The following is a 19,397-nucleotide window of genomic DNA, read 5'->3' on the forward strand; positions in this document are numbered from 1 at the left end:
TCACTTTCACGTGATTTGTCGTCGATTTTAAAATTTCTCCGTGTCTATCTACAAAATTGTACTTCCGTGCATGCGTTATTAGCAATAATTTACAAAGAAACGTATTACGCATATATTACGTAACATTATCAAAATTTTTCAAATAGCACGATAATATAATATATTGGAGAACATATAGTAAGATAAATTTATTTATTTTTCTTTATACGTCTTTTTTAAAATCGACGGATTCGTGATAATATTATTTTGTTTTTATTAGTAAAATTTCACTCCATGCTCAAATTTTCTTAATTTCAATGAAAATTTAGCAAAAAAAAATTGTTAGTTAACTGCACACGTTATTAATTTTAATAATATTCTTTTTTCTATTTTTAGTAATGAGCTGAACATCGAAAATATTCATACCTCGATACAAATTTGGCCATTTGTTGCTTATCGGGAAGAATTGATTGATATTTATAATTGATTGTTTCGTTCGTACTTATGCGTAATATGTAAAATATCGGAATATGAACTGAGCTCGTAAAGCACAGAATATTGTGTGCAAAATAAAAGAGGAATGTGCATCTAATCAAAAGAGAAGGAGCAATAAAGGGATTTAATATATACAATGTAAAATTAAAAATTATCTAATTCAATGATAAAAGAAAATGGGATAAGAATATAGATCAATTATGATTTTAAATTTCTCTATTTACAAAAATTCGCGACGTTTAAAATCTTGCATCTCGAGAATGTTTCCCACTTCTTCGGTTTGAGTCTTACTTACCTCTTTCAATTGACTATCCAATATCTTCACCTGGCCCACGAAAGTCTCCTCTCTTTGTGTCGCCTATTTTTAGTCAAGCGCAAAAAAAGAGAAAAAAACGACTTCATGTTAGCTTTACAAAATCAAAAAAAAATAAAAAAATAAAAAAAGTAAAAGAAACTGAAAAGAGAAAAATAAAATGAGAGTAAAAGGAAATAGTAAAAAATAAAAAAAAGAAAATGGTGGTTAAGATTAGAAAATAGCATAAATGGAGAAAAAAGAGGGATGAGCGTGAATGAGTTAATGGTTTAGTAAAACTCGCGACGACAAATCACACTTTGGTAAAAAAAAAAAGAAAATAATTAGATGCAAAATACTCTCAAAAAGGATTTGTACCTCCTTTAGGCGAGAGGTAAGAGTCTTAATTTGGTTCTTGTACTCCTCTTCACGCTGGTTGGCCTATGATACAGTAACGTGAACATTATGCATCTCAATATGGAAATTTATTTTTTGATCCATCGACGCGCGATTACGTTTTCTTTTTTTTTCTCTTGCATTTTTATCGCGACTATTTTATCTTTTATCTTTTGAATTCTTTGAAACGATTAAACCTCTGCACCTCGAAACAATGAATTTATTCATTTACTATGAAATCGCGTGATATTTCTTTTATACGAAGAATGTATTTTTCCGTTGATTTCTTTATTCCCTAATAATTTGAATGTAATTTTTCCCAAGGAGCAGAGGTTTTGCTGCGCGATAGAAATGATTCAAATGTTAATACAGATGTAACATTTTTCGATTGTTCGAATAATAAATAAATTTTATATAACGTCTATTTTGGGAATGAAAAATGAATTTGAAGTCATTTAATTCGAAACATATTTAAATTTAAATTACGCGCTATTACTTATAAGCATTTGGATATTATAGTAATTAAAACGTATAAATTAATGACAAACTAAAAATAACAATTATTTAAAAATTTACTAGTAATAATAAATAATAAAACGATCTTTTTTTATTTATAAATTTATAAAATTAATTTTCTCGGTAAAAAAAAATATCCAAATACTTGTATGAATACATGAAAGATTATGAGAGATATCGATTAAAATATAGAAAATATAATGTATATCGCAGTTCGAACATGGAAAGAATTTGAAAGAAGGAGAAAGTGAAATAGATATATATATATATTCGATATTTCGTAGATATTTGTCGTGACTAGCGTTTCTAGCGGTACTTACCTTCTCTTCGGAGACCTCGAGGGATTTCAGATTGTTGCCAACTACGCGCAATTCCTCCTCGAGCTCAACGATCTTCCTGCAAAATGAATGAATCATTTACTACAAATCCAGATTTTATATTAGATTCCTACCTGAGAACGTATTTCATCAGCATGAACGAATGACTGGTCATTATTCGAATATTATTGAACGACATAGATAATTTCAAAACTGTTTGAAAGACAGAATTCTATTCTTTTCTGGATACCAATGTTTTGAAAAGAAAATGACAGAAGAAAGAAATACTTCGATAAATTAATTTACAAATTTTTCTTAGAATTCTTTGAATTTCAAAGTGTTATTACGACTTCAAATTTAAATTTTATTTTGAGATAAAAAATTTTCATTTGTATAGAATATATCAAAGTACGCGAAATATCTTTGGATGGAATTACTCACTTTTCATTAAAATAATTTGAAATACTTTATATGATAAATTATACGATTAAATTATAAGATTAGAAATTAATTGTTATTAATTATAAATGATATTATAATTTTATATTAATTTCTTATCGACCACCACATTCGTCCTTATTAAACAAGCTTTTGTTAGCTTAAGTTGAAGGAAAGAAGTAAAAAAAAATGAACAAATAACACATGCACAAACTACTTACCCTTCTGAAAGTTCCGCCTTCTCCTCGGCGCGTTCGAGATCTTGTTCCATCATGACTAGTTTTCTGGCGACCTGTGATCAACAGCCACACGTGTCATGCGAGAAAGCAAGGATGATAAGGATTTAAAAAAAAAAAAAGAAAAGAAAAGAAAAAGAGACAAACAAAAAAAAATAGAAAGAAAATTCAAGTAAAATACAAGAAAACAAAAAGTATATCGTAAACGCATGCAAATTATCCGGTCTCCTCCTCTTTTCCATCAGGTCCACCAGGCTATTTGATCGTGACTTAAATCTTGCTCAAACTTTCTTAAAAAAATTTTTTTATCTGAGAGAATGGAATTCGATTAAATCGTACGAAGTACAAGTAGATAATGACATTTGCAAATTGTTGCTTTCCATTCTCTTAGATTTATCAATTCAAAGAGAAATCTTAATTATAAATATTAAAAATCATTATATTTTTTACTTGTTTAAATTCTCCTCCTTCATCTTTACTAGAATACTGAGATTTATATATATATTTATATACTGAGATTTCTCTTTTAAAAGCAACACATTTCGATCAAAATGTACGATCGATCCGTGATGCCAATCGCAATTGATTAAGAATCAACTTGTAACTTCCTCCAATCGATAAAACTCTTCAAAACTTTTCCTAATAAAAAAAAATCAAGAGACAACAATCAAACGAACAAACCAATTAACATGTGTTAGACACTTTCACGCGTGATTACATATCATTAATCATCATAAACACGTATGAACAATGTCTTTGCGTGTATACATATAGTAAAGTGCACAACCCTATGGGTACGTACACGTGATAAAACACAACTAAAAATAAGAGGATACAACAAATTGGCGATCGTTGACGCACGCTTGAAAAAAAGGCAATGTTAATGCAAAAAAAGGGTGTGAGTATTCGATTTTTTTCTTTGAAAAACAGATGCTTACGACTCTCCAGCTTCGGCACGTTCCTCGGCACGTTCTAGATCGGCCTCAACCATGGCCAATTTACGGGCGACCTGTATAAACGACACATACACACGGTTTTTTCCTTATGTTCTCTTTTTGTCTTTTTCTCTCTTCTGCAACACCTTAGGGTTCTTTCTCTTTCTCTCTAACTCTTTTCGTTTCGCCAATCCGTGTCTCGCGTGTGTCTCGAAGGCATCTGGGCCAAGATCGACGATCTCGCGTCTCGATCTACCATCACAGCCTCACAGTCGAGATCAACGCGATTCCGGACCGGCTCGATGTCGATCTACAAACTGGAAGAGTTCCAGCTCCTTTTGTGTTTAACTTGCGTTCGATCGATTCGGTTAAGTCTGGTTTTCTTGCAACATTACCCTTGAACGTAGCGAATTTCTAAAGATAAACGCGATCCGGATGAGTGGAATTGTTTGATGATTGATCGATCGGTATTGCTTGATTGATTTCTAAGCTTTAATGGAATATAAAAAGTTTGATTAAAGTGAAACTAATGGATAGTATGCAGTTTCTTTTTTGAATTTTGAGAAATTGACATGGAATTTTTTATGTAATATTATTCGAAGAATTTTATACTTAAAAAACTGTGTAATCGTTTCATTAATTATTTACAATTTATATTATATATTAGCTGCTGCTTTAAAGATAAATTATATATATAATATATAATATTATATATTATACTGAATGCAACAATTGTCTAAATATATTGGTTGGCAATGATATAATAATAAACAATAGAGATAAAATTGAATTGTATAAAAATATGAATATGTATAGCTTCCAATTATATTAATTTAGGAATACATCCAGTTTTCTGATCGTTCTATAAAGATTATTTCCATTTGCATTATGAAATCAATTCCGGTCCAAACTTTTTTTCTCGATCCACTATCAAACAAGATATTCCGTTTCCAACTTTGTTTTCGATTTTGGCACAATTCTATACATTTTTTCGGTCTTATCTTCTCGCGGAATGCCAATCGTCTATCCTTGACCAACTGGAACGAATCGAGTCAAAAGATGGAATCTCTTAATCGTCTTCCTATTCGTTTGCAAATATTTCAGCAGTAGTTCGCCAACTCGTCTCACTTGGTTAAGGGGTTAATAGTATTCCGCGTTCTTGCGAATCCCATTCGTGACGGAATCGCAAATATTGAACCAGTGAAACACTAACCGTGAAACGTGACTCCAACCATTTCATTCGTCCGTTCGGCGAGAAACGAATAATTTAAAATACGTTTAACTTTGCGACAACGTGCACGAAGTCGCGACGGCACAAAGAGGTTTTGAATTTAAAACAAAATTCTAGATAATATCGTATTCGTGTCTCGATCCGGCTGGAACACGTTCGGATAATCTTTATCGGGGTACCCTCTTCCAGATGTAGAACGCATCTCGCAAAGAGGAGAGAAGCGAATAGATAAGAAACGAAACGGGAGAAGAGATTTTTGTGCTTCGTTCTTAGAGAGATTGGCACGAATGAATGGAAATACTCGTACAACACGCGGCGACAGCGAGGTCACGGTGGAAAACGAAGGAGAATTTACATGAATATGACGGAATAAAATTGTTCATAGCTCGATGGAATGTCCCTTTCGTTCGTCCACTGACGACCTTTCGTTTCACGCATGCAACTTTGCGAATGTGACGCAAACCCTCGAAGAAGTGTTTATTCACGTGAATCGTTCGATCGTTTCTCTGCGGATCTTGTTTTTTTTTTTTTTTACATAGAGTATCTCGAAGAAAAATGGTACAGACACGAGAATTTTTGATTTAAAAAATAAGTTCTTTCCATGTTTTTTGAATCGTGGTTTTCGATAATAGATTTCTTTTCTAGAAGTTCTTTTATTTTTTTTAAAGAAGATTAAAAGTGAACGTAAATTTAATGATCGTAATAAAATTAAGATATATTACTATAAATATTCAAAGATTTGAAAATTCAATTTCTACGATAAATTTGTATCATTTTTTAATAAATTTCTTCGCATTAATTATCGAAATTTTAAAAATGTATGTGAACATTTTGTAGAACTAACCAAGTCAAATATATTTGATGTGAAATAATAGTTAAATAGAACTAAAATAATTGACTTAAATAATAAATCTAATTGAAATATTGAAATAAGCATTAGAATTGAATTTGCGAAATATCGAAGGAAATTTATTTTGAGGTAATTATGCGTTATCAGTATGACGTAATCATATCAAATTTACCACTTAACGAAAGTTTACGTAACGTTCGCAAATCCTAGAGACAGAGATCCAATCAATGATAAGCAATTATTATATGGTTAAAATAAAAAAATAAATAAAAATCGTCGGTTAGGATTCGCCTCTGTCACTCCGTCTGCAATAATTGTTATGCAGTTAGAAGGGGCAAGCATTTGAGATTCCACTGTAATCGCTAAGATATCACTGCAAACATTAAGAAACCAATATTGCAAAATTTGATTAGTTTCGATACTTATTAATCCAACAACATTTTAAAAAAAATAATGAATGTGATTTTGTTATTGGGAGAGGATATCGACGCGTTGAAGTTACAACGATACATTTTTAATTTAAATAAATTTGTGCTGGAGAATCATCGACGATATGAATTTCATAAAAACTATCCATTATTCGTTGTGCAAGATTCTTTCCATTTGAATACATCGTGAAATAAATTCAATGAATTTTGATGTTGTAATGGAACTTTCTTTTTTTGGTTGTCTACCAAGTGTATTATACAGTATTCGTGGTTCGTTTGTGCTTATCGAACTGTTTTTTCAACCGTATTAAAAAATTTCGTAAATTATTATAATTTTATTATGCAAGACCAACTTTTTTAGCATGAAAATTTATTTAAAATTTCGTAAAAAATATATGTAAATTATAATAGATAGAGACACTAATCTAAAAAAAAAAGAAAAAGAAAAAGAAAATTATATAAAATAAATTATAATATTAAAATATTTAATAATCTTTGTAACTTCGACGTCGTCACGCAACACCTACCATAACAGATGGATTTTGCAATTGGGATATTTCTGAGCTACGTTCCGAATTCCACAAAAAACGAAAATGGGGAGTCTTTGGACAAAAGCAGCACCATTTTAATCGCGTAGGAAACCGAGAAACATATCGTCTTATTCGTATCACAACACAGAACGCGTCAATCATATTTTACGGAACCAGTTTCCGGATTAAATGAACCAAACTCGCGGATCTATCGATATTTATCAAATTTTCCGTATACAATCGAGAAACGATGATCTTTTATGCAAACTAAATTTTTATTTATTTATATTTTATTTACGAAACTGGCACTTGAAACTTTTTTTTTCGTTCTTTCCCTTTTTTTTCTTTTGGTTCCAACAAACACTTGGAAATCACAGATATACAGCGGTTTTAATATTAAATCGCGCTCAAAACACCTGACATTATACACTGATATTATTCATATACATGTATCACTATTCATCTTATTCTTTTTTTCTTTCTTTTATTATTCCCGAAAAAAATTATTTTATTCAAACACTGCACTTCTTATACGATTGATCGTATTTCACTTACTTGACAAAATCACAGACGATCAATAATCATTTATTCCTTCCGTTCTTTACTTTCTTTTTTTTCTTTTTTTCTTTTTTTTTTCTTTTTTTATTTACGTTAAATCACTTTCAGCAAATTAAGACATCCAACCCCGTTTTGCTTCGTAGTTTATTACGAATTTTACTATCGATAAAATTTTATTCTGATCGAAATATTTTTCTGGAAACAATATATTCGAACGATTCAAGGAAAAATCGAAATACGTATGTCGATTAGATTAAATTATCGAGGACGAATATCGCGTTTACTTTATACGTTTGAATAGATTCTTTTTTCGTATTTTACAGCCACGGTGATTTCGAACACACAAAGAGAAGACAGAAAGTTATGGGGTTAGGCACTATTATCTCGACTATTAACTAGGAACCATCATCATCATCATCATCATTATTATTATTATCATCATTATTTTTATCATGATTATTGTCACTGAAGCCATCACGCTTGTCAGTCGTGGGCTCGCGAACCTCATCGTATTTCTTGTCAGCTTCTTCAGCAAGGAACCTGGCCTCCTTCAGCTGATTTTCTAGGGCATCCATGCGCTCTTCATCGGCCAAGCTGCGATTCTCGAGAATCTTGCGGGCTCTTTAATAATTATCACAAAGAATCGGGATTAACATACATTACGAATGGAAATATCACTGGAAGGAAAATTTTTTTTTAGATTATGTGTCGATTGTTGTCTCGTTTAGAGATATGGGATTTCGTGTTGACTGGTTACGGCACTGCTCTCCAGCTACCTGCTCGAGTTACTACCTGAAAAGATCTGTGGGAACGAATTCGATGATTTATTTTGACGAGCCTTCGTGTTTTTCAGAGAACATTTATTCCTTCGAAAAGCGTGATATAATTTTATTTCGTAATTCTTGTGAAATATTTCGACATTTTGCAACGAAAACCTGTTGAACAAGTTATTTTCTGTCCTGTGATTGATTTTAAATTCAATGAACTAAATTAATATACATAATTCTTCCTATCAATTTTAATCCAAACTTTCTCTTAAAATATTTAATTGAAAATCTTATTAAAAGAGTATTGGAAGAGAAAAATTGGCCAAAGTCCCAAAATTTAAATTTGATTTATGTTACGAAAATACAAATGAATTTCAATAAATTTTATTGAAATTCTCGAAATTGATTAAACATCGATAACGTTTAAAATTTATAAAGTGAATGAATCTCGGTTCGTCAAAATAAATACAGAATTCGCTTCCAAACGATTGTCGCGAAAATATTATTTTTTTGTTCGCTGGTACGTGACCCACCTCCTCGTATTTTTTATCCGCCTCCTCGGCGATCAGTTTAGCCTGTGCTAGCTGCTGCTCCAACAGGGATACCCGGTCATCTTCCATATTGGTACGGTTTTCGAGTGCCTTGCGTATCCTAGCGATCGATTATCATTCGACTTTTAGCACCGATTTGGTCGCCGTTGAAAGAAAAATCATCGACATATGAAAATTTCTTTTTTACGGTCGCAAAAAAACTATCTTCCAATTTTTCAATGTATAAGCATTTAAATATAAAATTAAAAATCATTTTTTTATTTAAGTTACGATAATTTTTCAAGCATTTATTATCTATAGATATTTCTAAAAATAAATAAACGTTATTTTTTGTAAATATTATTTCCAAGAAAAGAATTTTCTTCCATATCATTCTTCAGACAAAGAACTCGCGTAAAGAATTTATTTCAAGTCGCAAAAGCGATGATAAAATATCGTTCTTGAAGATAAAATTTACAAATCCCTCGATGATTATCAACTTCTTTTCCCGACGGATAAGAAATCAAGAAAATCATCTGATGTGTTATCAATATCTATATTATTTCATATGCGTTTTAAATCAATTAAGAATCTGCTTTTCTGAAGCTTCAAAATCACGGTTTAATCAATAATTTTTATCGATTTTTTAACAATAATTGGGATTTGAACCGATCAATAAGTAAAAAATTGTAATGAAAAATTAATCTCAAAATTCTTTCAACGTCGAAAAATTTAATCCTACCGATAAATAGCGCGTATGTCGATCGAAATTCGAAAACGAAAGAGCATGTTGATGTTTCTCGATCAGATTGAATTGAAATGTATAAATATGAGAAAAACAAAGTGTTCCACATTTCTATAATCAAATGATCAAGTGTTAATCAAATTTAACGCTCGCGTAATATGTAATTGCATCATATTCTGAAACAGGTCTATCGATAATTAACCACTTTACGCGAGCTAATGAAAATGCACGGTTCATAAAATCAGTGTAATTGCTAGTTCGCAAGCAACCTTGGATATGTAGTGTGTAATTCATGTCTGGGTGCGGGTTCCATTATCATATAAATATAACCTATTTCAAGATCTATATTCGGCGCGGTATTAACCGCAAAACGTTACAATACAGTATTGTGCGATTATTTATAGATAGATAGAGAACATAAGATCATTCGAGAATATATTGCTGGCTCTTTCGTTTCGATTTCTTTAAACGTACAGATTTAGTTTCCTTTTGGAGTAATGTACGACATCTTTCATATTTCATTTGGATTGACATTTAACATTTTTGAAATTATTGTAATAGTAATTTGGTTAAAATTAGAATTTACTTATTTGGGTAAAAATAAAAATTTTAAAAATTATTTTCATTTTTAAGCAAGAGATATAATTTAATTATTTTAAATAGTTGAATATTATTTTATTGGATTCTAAAAAATTATTTTAATTGAAATTTTCTCACAACAAAATTAATAATATTTTATAGATCAAATTCAATTTCCTTTACAATAATTTCAATAGAAAATTCAACGTGTGTAATGCTAATTTAAAATTAGCTAATATATTTATTTTATTTTAATTTTCACATTCAGGAATTATATATTATTCTAATACTTATAAGATATACTAAGAATAAAATAGTAGATATTGTGAAGAATTAAAAATCTTCAGCTATCACGTTAAATAATCTCATAATCTCATAGAGGATAGATAATAATAACCCATTACAAAAATTCCATTTTTTTTCATTATACTTTTTAATAAGATTATAACTTTCAATAGTTTTATTAACAAATTGATTTTATAAATATCAAAAAAAATATGAATCGAACTTTTATTTATGAATCAATTGAAGAAGGAGGTTGTTATTATCTGTCCATTGAGTTATTATACTGAACAATTTCTTTTTATAAATCTTTTTATAAATATCCATCGATGTGCGTAGCAAAAAAGATACGTCAACGAACGGATATTTATAAGATTTACGTGGTCGTACGTGCTCCAAGTATTATTGCGGAGAAACTATAAAAATGTGGAATTCGTTTACCGTTCGCTCTCATCCGCTGCTTGCGACGCCTCTGCCAATTTAGCAGTGGCTGTTGCAAGGCGTTCCTCCGATCTCTCGAGATCCTCCTCCAACAATTGGATACGACGATTCAGAGCGGCTACTTCGGATTCAGCCTATAAAAAAAGGAAAAAATATTTTTAGGTCAAAGAACTTTTTTTTAAATAATTTGATTTTTGAAATTCATATTTCTTTATCTTTTTTTTTGTTTTTATTTTGACAAATAGATAAAAAATATTTATTGTTATTCGTATATATTTTAAGCGATACTGTGATATTTAAAAACAGACAACATTTGCATTGATAAAAATTATGATAGTGAAAGGCTTTGACTTTATGAATGACACATCCTCATTATACACTTCCTCTTTATAGTTGTAAAAACAATAGTTATCGTTCCAATTTTTTAACTGGTGAGTTACAAGGTTGTAATAAATTCATTAACGTAATGTAAACGAACAAAGTTAAGATTAAACTTTAGATAAGTTATCGTCATTGATTGACAGCGACTGCATCGATTATTTTTAACTCGATACAGAATTTTTTTATCCTTGCATTATAAACGAAGAAAAGAACCAATAAGTGAAATGAAAAATAATAAATATATAAAAAGGAAAAAATTATTTCCAAAAAAAAAAAAAAATAAATAAAAATAAAAATTTACCGATCACGAACACATAACACGTGATTAGGATTCGCAATTAGGAACGAATCAGTTGCGAGATCGCCAAGGTCTTTACTCCGTTCGCATATCAATGACCCTAGCTTCCTTCCTTTAGAGCTCGTGCTCATAGCTACAATTGATTTAATTGAATGGACGTTTTTCGCAGCATCCACGTGCATTTTCACGCGAGTAACCTCATATTCCTGTTTAGAAATAAAACGATTGTCTCATAGAAAATCATCAATGATTATGAAATAAACAAAATTATATTTATTTTATTTAATTTAAAAAATAATTTAACATGAATTAAATATCTAACATAAAACTTGATTTCGTATAATTACATTCATATAAATTTCTATTTTATTTCACTTATTTTATTTTATGATATGATTTTCAGTAGAGAAATCATTGTTTTTTAAAGATTTTCCACGGAGATGTTAATTTCTGTTTAGAATAATTTTCTATGAAATTAACATTGTTTTTGTATATCATATAATATTATATATTTATTTTAAAATATTTTCTCATTAAATTATTATATAAAAGAACTTTATGTATTAGGATAAATGAAGTAGAGATAGATATTATTTATTTATAACGTATAGGCTTATTATAAAAATATTTATCAACATTTATTTTTTAATCAGCTACTTCTGATATCGTATCTTTATCGATAAATATTATGATTCACGCTCATAATAAATAAACAATTTCTAAAGGAAATTACATTTGTAAGAATTAAGAATTTAAATTAATCTATTCAAAATAAACTCTAAACATTCTCCAATTAAAACTCGAAATTGTAACTCATTCAAAAGATAGTCTCATCGTTTTACTATTACGTCAAACGAACCATGCTCGCCCTTACAAATGTAAATTGCTTAACTCTTGATTACGTGTGTATTCGTCTCTACGCAATTCGAGGCCCTTGTCCTCGTTTGCGGCGGCTGCACCTGCATCGATTGTACGTCGAGCGGATAAATCCCAATTCAATGTGCGTGAACCAAGCATTGCCCGCGCTTTCATGCACGTGCCACTCTTCGATCACACACCACCAACATTTCACATCCGGACTGATTCGACACGCCTGTAACTCCTCCTTGACGATGACGCATAAAAATTGAAGGAAAACAATGATAACGAGAATACCTTTTGCGATTCTGGTTATCATATCTTTCATAGAATTGATTAATATCATTGCTTTCATTTGTACGAAAAAATAGGCAATTTTGAAATCGATGATGAAAGACAAACAAATTCATATAATTGGAATTGATTGATTCTTCTATCTATGATTTCATGATTAGATGATAAAAGTTTTCATTCAGATCTTGCCTAACATTGCCTTTAACATAATTTGTTCAAGCAATTATTAACGATTTAATAACAATTGAAAACTATTAAATTGTATTAACATAAATTAAGGCAATGTATACTTTATCTTTTTATTGATATAATTTGTAGTATAACTTATTCTTGTTTTTTTTTATAATAATATCATTTTATATCATTCATGAAAGTGTAAACAAAGCCGAAAGTTATATTATCATGAACTTCATTGATATCATTGTTCCTTCTATTTAAAATGATTCATACAAACCGGAGGTTACGCCTATGCCTGTTCATACAATGTTATAATTCGTATCCAGACCATATAGTCGGTTAAATTACCGACCGGAATAATCCGTCACGGTGTGTAATATTTTAACCTGGCGCACGAGCCACTTCCGGTCTCGCGTATTTCCGTTATAGAACCGATCAATCGATTCTATCAAGCTGTGCATCTATGATTCTGCGTTCGGAAGAAACCGACACGCCCACGCATACTGGCACAACCGAACAGGTCTCGTCGATCATAGGTAATGTTGGTAAGTGTGCCAAACTTCCGCCAACGATCACCCTCCGTTACTTCCATTACATTCTGTTAATTCAACACGATTCTACTACTGTGTTTATATATTATTTAGATGAATTTATTTAACAATACTTTAAAAAATTAAGTGAATTAATTTTATTTTTTTATTTTCCTATAATCATTGAAAAGAAAAATTACTTTTAATTCTTAAAAGTTATAATATTTATTCTTATTAATATTTCATCCTTAATAGCAATTAGATATTATTTTCTAAAAACTTTTTAAAAACAAATTGATTTGAGATATAAAATTATTGTAGCTTTAATATTACAACGGGAATTCTAAATAATGTAATCCGAATTTCAGACGGAGTAACGGTATTATTCAATTAATTTGCAAGATCGCTTTTTTTTGAGAGAAATTGAAAAATGAGAAAACATTAGATTGGATTCAGAAATGAAGAAACATCATACACTAATTTTTTCTAAAAACATTCCCAACCAAAATATCATCGATCGATTAATTGCTAATATGCTAAAATCAATAAAAATTATATTATTAATGGACTACAAAGATGGATGGATCGATGTTTATTTGTTTATTAATAAATCTATCCCTAAGAGGAGGACAATCAAGGTTCGATTATATAAACTTCTCAATAAAAGAGACGCCACGTGCTGTCGTACAGCTCGTACGTAATATCACTTTCACGATACGCGCTAAATCTGTCGATGTCGGATAAATCAATGAACCGAACCCGCGGTATTATACCACGAGATAAATCTTCACAATGTGGCGGGCGCTGGTTATCTAGTTTCTATTAGACGAGAGAATGAAGAAGAAGAAGAAGAGAAAAGGAAGAAAAATGAACGAGGGAGCTGCATACACGGCAGTGCACTTCATTGCTCAATGACAAAAGCTTGTTAGTGAAGCTTCACCGAGCTTCTATTCGTTGGCCTTTTAGGACAGCGACACGTCAGCGGCAGAAAGCGAACAACGTCACTGGAAATACATACACTGACATTTTTCGGAGACTATCCAAGGTTAATCTACAAGATATAATGGGCAAGGAAAATGGTCCTTGTGTAAATAGTTCCTTGTAATTGTTACTGAGATTTACTGTGATTTATGAAAGAGGATTTGATATTTGTTTAGAATGAATTAGAAGACATATTGTGCTGACTCTTTATATTTTTAAGATAAATGATCTTTCTATATAATTTAAAATTTATGACCTACTTCATTTATATTATTTATTAATGGATTGAAATAAAATTTCAAAAACAAACAATAAATATAATATGATAATAAAACAAAGATAATTTTCTTCTAAAATATTTTTTTAATATTGAGCATTCTTAGACATCCTATATATTTCCGTTTTACAAAAAACAAGATAATGATTTAATTATTTTTTTCATTAATGATTTTGCAAAAATTAGTCACGAAACGAAGAAACGAAGGAACGTTCAATTAGGAATGAAAGAATAGGATATTAAAATTTATGATAGGTTTTCTTGATAAGGGATGAAAAGATTTCCGTAAGAAAATAAAACGTTCGATTTTGTAGCGTAGATGATTTTAAATATCATCTGGATAAATAATACAACACAGATATATGATTATATATATATATATATATATATATATATATAGAAATAGTCAGTAATGTCTTCTTAATACAAAAAAGACAAACAATGGTTTTTGATGCGTAAGCATGCGTTAAATAGAATTGGATACGAATTTCTTGTGCTAATACTCTTCTTTGAAATTTCAACAAGTCACTCGTCTAATAGATTCTTGAAACTTGATCATGAATTCGATTACTGAAAGCATTGTAATAATCGGAAAGAAAAAAAAATACAGATAATTCGTACAGATTGAAATTTGACTTTGAGAGAGAAATGTTTAAATTTAAAATCATAAACACAGAAAAAAAGTAGAAGATTAAAACCATTGTGTTTAAATAATTTAAATGATACATATTATTCGTAATATTTGAATATTTTATATACTAGAATATTTCCAGCGACTACCTTTACTAGAAGCTATGCATATTACGTTCCACCAGTCTGCCAGCAAAAAAGAAAAGAGCAAAAACAAGATTGTGGTGTAAATCCGTTAAATCGAGGCTGATGAACGCTTATACCTAGACTACACCCTCACTCTTCATCGATCTTTCCTTTATTAACGTACACATTGCATACTTATATTTATAAGATTTATATGAAATATTTTTTAAATAAACTACTTTATATTTTTATTCAATTTTTCATATTTTTGATTCATAACAAAATAATTAAAAAACAAATTAGAATTTTTTACACTTGACATATATCAATGCAAATGTAATTGTCCTAAAAAACTTATCAGATCATGTTGTGAAAATAATATTACAAAAAGAACTTTGCATATGCGAATCGTTGTATGATCGTATGATCATATACATAAAAATCGACCGACAATCCCGCATGCTTTCATGCGAATGATATGATATGGATAGATGTCAGCTTGAAAATGAGTGATACGATCGGTTAAGAGTTAAACGGTTAACGGTTTAGCGCATTGCGTTCTTGATAAATAACTTTACTATGTTTTTCGAAGCATAAAGTTATTCAATAAAGGCTCAAGAATAGAAGAAATAAGTTTTCAAGTAAGTCCTCTCAAGTAAGTTGTATCAAGAATGTCTCGAGTGTGAGTCGAGTCGGTATCCCTTCTATACCCCCTGACTGCCCTCTCCAGAGGCACAACCCAGCCTGACGACGACGTGCCTGACACTCACGATCGATCCTATAGCTGTGTGGATGCCGGCTCTGGCGTTTTGTGTAAAAGAGAAAAGGATTTTTATCGAAAGTCCATCGACTTCGGGGAAGATTGATGTTCTACATTTTTAAATTAACATGTCAGATGTGGCTAACATGTCGTTTGATTGACTGTATCCATTATCCTTGATAAAAATTTCTCTGACGCGAACCGATCGATACTTTTCCAAACGAATGGCATGAAGTTGAGCACCATATTTCCGGTAAAGACACGCCGCGAATCATATAGTACGAGTCCACAATGAAATTAATCGCAGAACGAGCTGATCACGAGACGAATCAATCTGTGTTTAGAATCTGTGCATTTCACATGAATATATATACTAAGTATCCAAATCAACAAAACTCACTGAATTTCTTCTTGTCGTATACTCAATTCATGTCGCTATTCAAGCGTCATATAACAATCAATGGATTTGTAGGATATCGCATAGGTTATGCCACGGAAATAAGTGAAATGAAAGAAAAACTTGAAACATATCCTCAACTAAAAATTTTATATCAGTCGAGCTAATTCGTGTACGATGGAACTGGAAGAGATACGGTCATGAGGTAATTTTTTCACTCACTTCCTCGCGGCGTATCACTTCCACCTGCAGCCGCTTCTGATACTCCTCGCACTCGTCCTTGTACTTTTCCATTTCCTCCTTAGTCTGCCTCATTTTCTTCTTGAGCACGTCGAGAAGGGTGCCCTGCACTTGCGTCGACATGCTGCTGAATATTCGCGCGTGTTAGCGTTTTCTCACTTATAAACGTCGCGATTACGAATCTCGTGTATGGATCGAGGTAATATTTGTACTGTAAACAAAAAGTCAAGAATCTAAGATAGCCGGTGAATACGACGTACGAAGACCAAGTATGTCAGGGTACGAGAAACGACCGGTACCCGTGCGAAAGAGAGTTTCGTAGCCTTCGAGCTGTCGTACACTGACGACCACTGGCTGCTGTTGACTGGAAAGCAAGATGGCTGCCCCCGGTCAGGACGCGCATGCGCGCTAACATTGTGCGGACATCAAATAGTCCCTTGCCCTTAACGACGCCTGTTCCAAAATATTTAATAAAAAATTTCCATTTAACCAAGTCGCAATTGATGTTATCATCCAAATGCTTTGTATTTAATCATGTCTATTGTTAAAAATATTTAGTTCATTGATTAATTATTCTTTTTTTCTTTTCATGACCGTGTCACGAAGCATGATGCGCACGCCAAGTATCGCTACGCCGATCGACGTGTCGTCGCGCGCAGAGCCCCGGAAATACCGCGCCCGTCCCGAGCGCGCCCAACCGTTCGAATGGACGGTCGACAACAATTCCTGCGTTGTTTCACTTCTTCTACTTTTTCATCCGTAATGAGGGGCAATGCACGTTTATTCTACGCATCAATGATAATTTCAAGTATGAACGTAATCTTTCTTCGACAGAATGATCGTTTCCAATAATTGTCGGTTTAGATTTTATGACTAAAAGTAAGTATGATGAATGAGTGACTCGCAAATTTAAATAATAATAAAGATCAATAGTACAACAGTTATATGACCTCTAATAATAAATTATACTTTATTATACGTTTCAGAAGGAATTTAATAAAGCTACGATTATAAAAAAATTGAATATAACGAATTTAAATTAAATAATAATTTAAATTTTAGCTGAAATAGTATATTCCATTATGATATTTAAGCGTAATTACAAATGGTAAGTAAGAAATAAATTACATAATTAATTTAATATTTTTTTAAAAATATATTGCAATCATTTAATTCAAAAATATAGTTTTGAAAAAAATCAATTTAATTTACAATGCAGTTTTAATCAAAATTATGAGTTTTATAGTTTAAATGAGTTTTATAAAGTTTCTTATTATTTATATTAATTTTAATTTTAATTATTAATATGTGTAACAAAATTAAATTATATTAAAATATAACTATTATTACTTATCGAATTTTAAACTTATATTTTATATATAAATGCAAAAAATAAATCAAATGTTCTTTAAATGAAAATACAAAAAAGTTAAAAAAAATATAAATATTAAAAAATGATTGCAATATAAATAAAGTTTAAAATGCATTTTTAGAGAACTAACAAAATCTATTTAATATTCAATTATTCTATTTGAAATTTAAAGATTATGCAAATCTCGCATTAATATCGAATTAAAAATAATCAATCAAATTTGAATTTTAGAATTTATAGATTCATCCACAAGATGATTATGCTAATAATGCAAGCATAGATGGCAGCACATTGATATGAAAACGTAGAAAATGTGACGTGTAAATATTGACTAAGATAAGCGGTAAAGAAACGGATCTTGTTTCAAAGGTCGACAACGAATCGCAGACATGCTCCAAATTTCCGTGCAATATGTTATAAATATTTTGCAACTTTCTGTTTTGTCACCGATTTATAAATGCTTATAACGAAACAGATTTGTAAGAACGCATTCCGGGAGCAATGCTTACGCAATGCTCTCTCGAAGTGTCGAATAAAAAAGTTACTGGATCCGTATACTAACAGCCATGTATTTTTAGAATGTTGACGAATACTCTTCATGTTTAACATAGTGCAGGATATTGAAAATGATTTGCAAAAATATTTTTTATTTATGTATGAAAATAATTTTTTATTTGAGTAATCATTTTTAGATTTTTTAGAAATATTTAAAAAATATTAGAGATTTTTAATAATTATCAAAGAGAAAGAAGAATAAAATTATATGAATTATGAATCTAGAAAATTTTTACAGCAGATTTTTTCTTGTTGTTGGATTAAGTTATTTCTGAAATATAATGTACAATTGGCAGCATTGCATTCACTGTCATATTTATATCTGTTATATTTATACCTGTCATATACCTGTCATATTTAAACGAAAAATGGGGATTATACTAAAAAAGGATTTATGAAAACATATTGCAATGCTTGATGTAAATACGACGATTGTAAATAATTTAAGGATTCGCATTAACTGCAGCTTGGTGTCGACTAAATAAGAATGCCATTTATCGTACCAATTGGAATCATGTTTAACCCATTGTCTTCGTTCAGTAACCTTATACAATAAGTATTCTTTGTCGGACGATCGAGCATCGTTAAGGCCGTAAGAAGTCTCGTTGTTAATAATCTCTTAAGTATTATTATATGACCGCCATAAATAGTAATACATTATTCATTTAACGCACGATAATATGAACTGATTTCGATTTCCACTTGGCAACGACAGAAATTCCGATGTTTTAATCGGCCTTTCTCTAATCAGTATTCGTGGCGGTCCGATTATTTTCCAGGATGAACGGTAGAAAAGAGCGTATAATTAAAACAGAAAGAGTAACACGAGAGCTGTCTGTTACTTCGTAAACCTATTCGAGCAACGATTAAATGGTCTGTAACGTCACCGTGGGTAACCACTAGATCACCTAACCTAACTGCACACGTATTTTTAACCCGTTCTCACCATATAAGGTATCGAATTCATGAAGATTAC

The 19,397-nt window shown here is 30.7% G+C and overlaps 1 protein-coding gene and 1 long non-coding RNA gene across 51 annotated transcripts in view; one reads left to right on the forward strand and one right to left on the reverse strand.

Moving 5' to 3' along the window:
• Positions 1–19,397, reverse strand: part of LOC107993544 (tropomyosin Per a 7.0102) — a 34,948-nt gene that overhangs the window by 8,894 nt on the left and 6,657 nt on the right. For 17 of the 50 annotated variants that reach the window (XM_062072635.1, XM_062071255.1, XM_062071140.1 and 14 more), the window contains 5 exons: positions 10,546–10,679; positions 7,705–7,822; positions 3,608–3,678; positions 1,999–2,074; positions 1,145–1,207 (listed from right to left, as the gene is read on the reverse strand). In XM_062072635.1, the coding sequence (XP_061928619.1) occupies positions 1,145–1,207; positions 1,999–2,074; positions 3,608–3,678; positions 7,705–7,822; positions 10,546–10,679 (462 nt within the window). Of the gene's footprint in view, positions 1–769; positions 833–1,144; positions 1,208–1,998; positions 2,075–2,654; positions 2,726–3,607; positions 3,679–7,704; positions 7,823–8,501; positions 8,620–10,545; positions 10,680–16,476; positions 16,618–19,397 lie in introns of those variants that run through there. The other 33 variants (XM_062071709.1, XM_062072789.1, XM_062072481.1 and 30 more) reach the window with 8 other exon arrangements.
• On the forward strand, positions 12,552–18,650 carry LOC114576934 (uncharacterized). The gene is made up of 4 exons (XR_003696487.2): positions 12,552–13,098; positions 13,452–17,373; positions 17,481–17,602; positions 18,098–18,650. It is a non-coding gene; the product is annotated as an uncharacterized LOC114576934 (long non-coding RNA).

Source organism: Apis cerana, linkage group LG1 (assembly GCF_029169275.1).
Source record: "Apis cerana isolate GH-2021 linkage group LG1, AcerK_1.0, whole genome shotgun sequence".
In the NCBI taxonomy this organism is placed as follows: Eukaryota; Metazoa; Arthropoda; class Insecta; order Hymenoptera; family Apidae; genus Apis; species Apis cerana.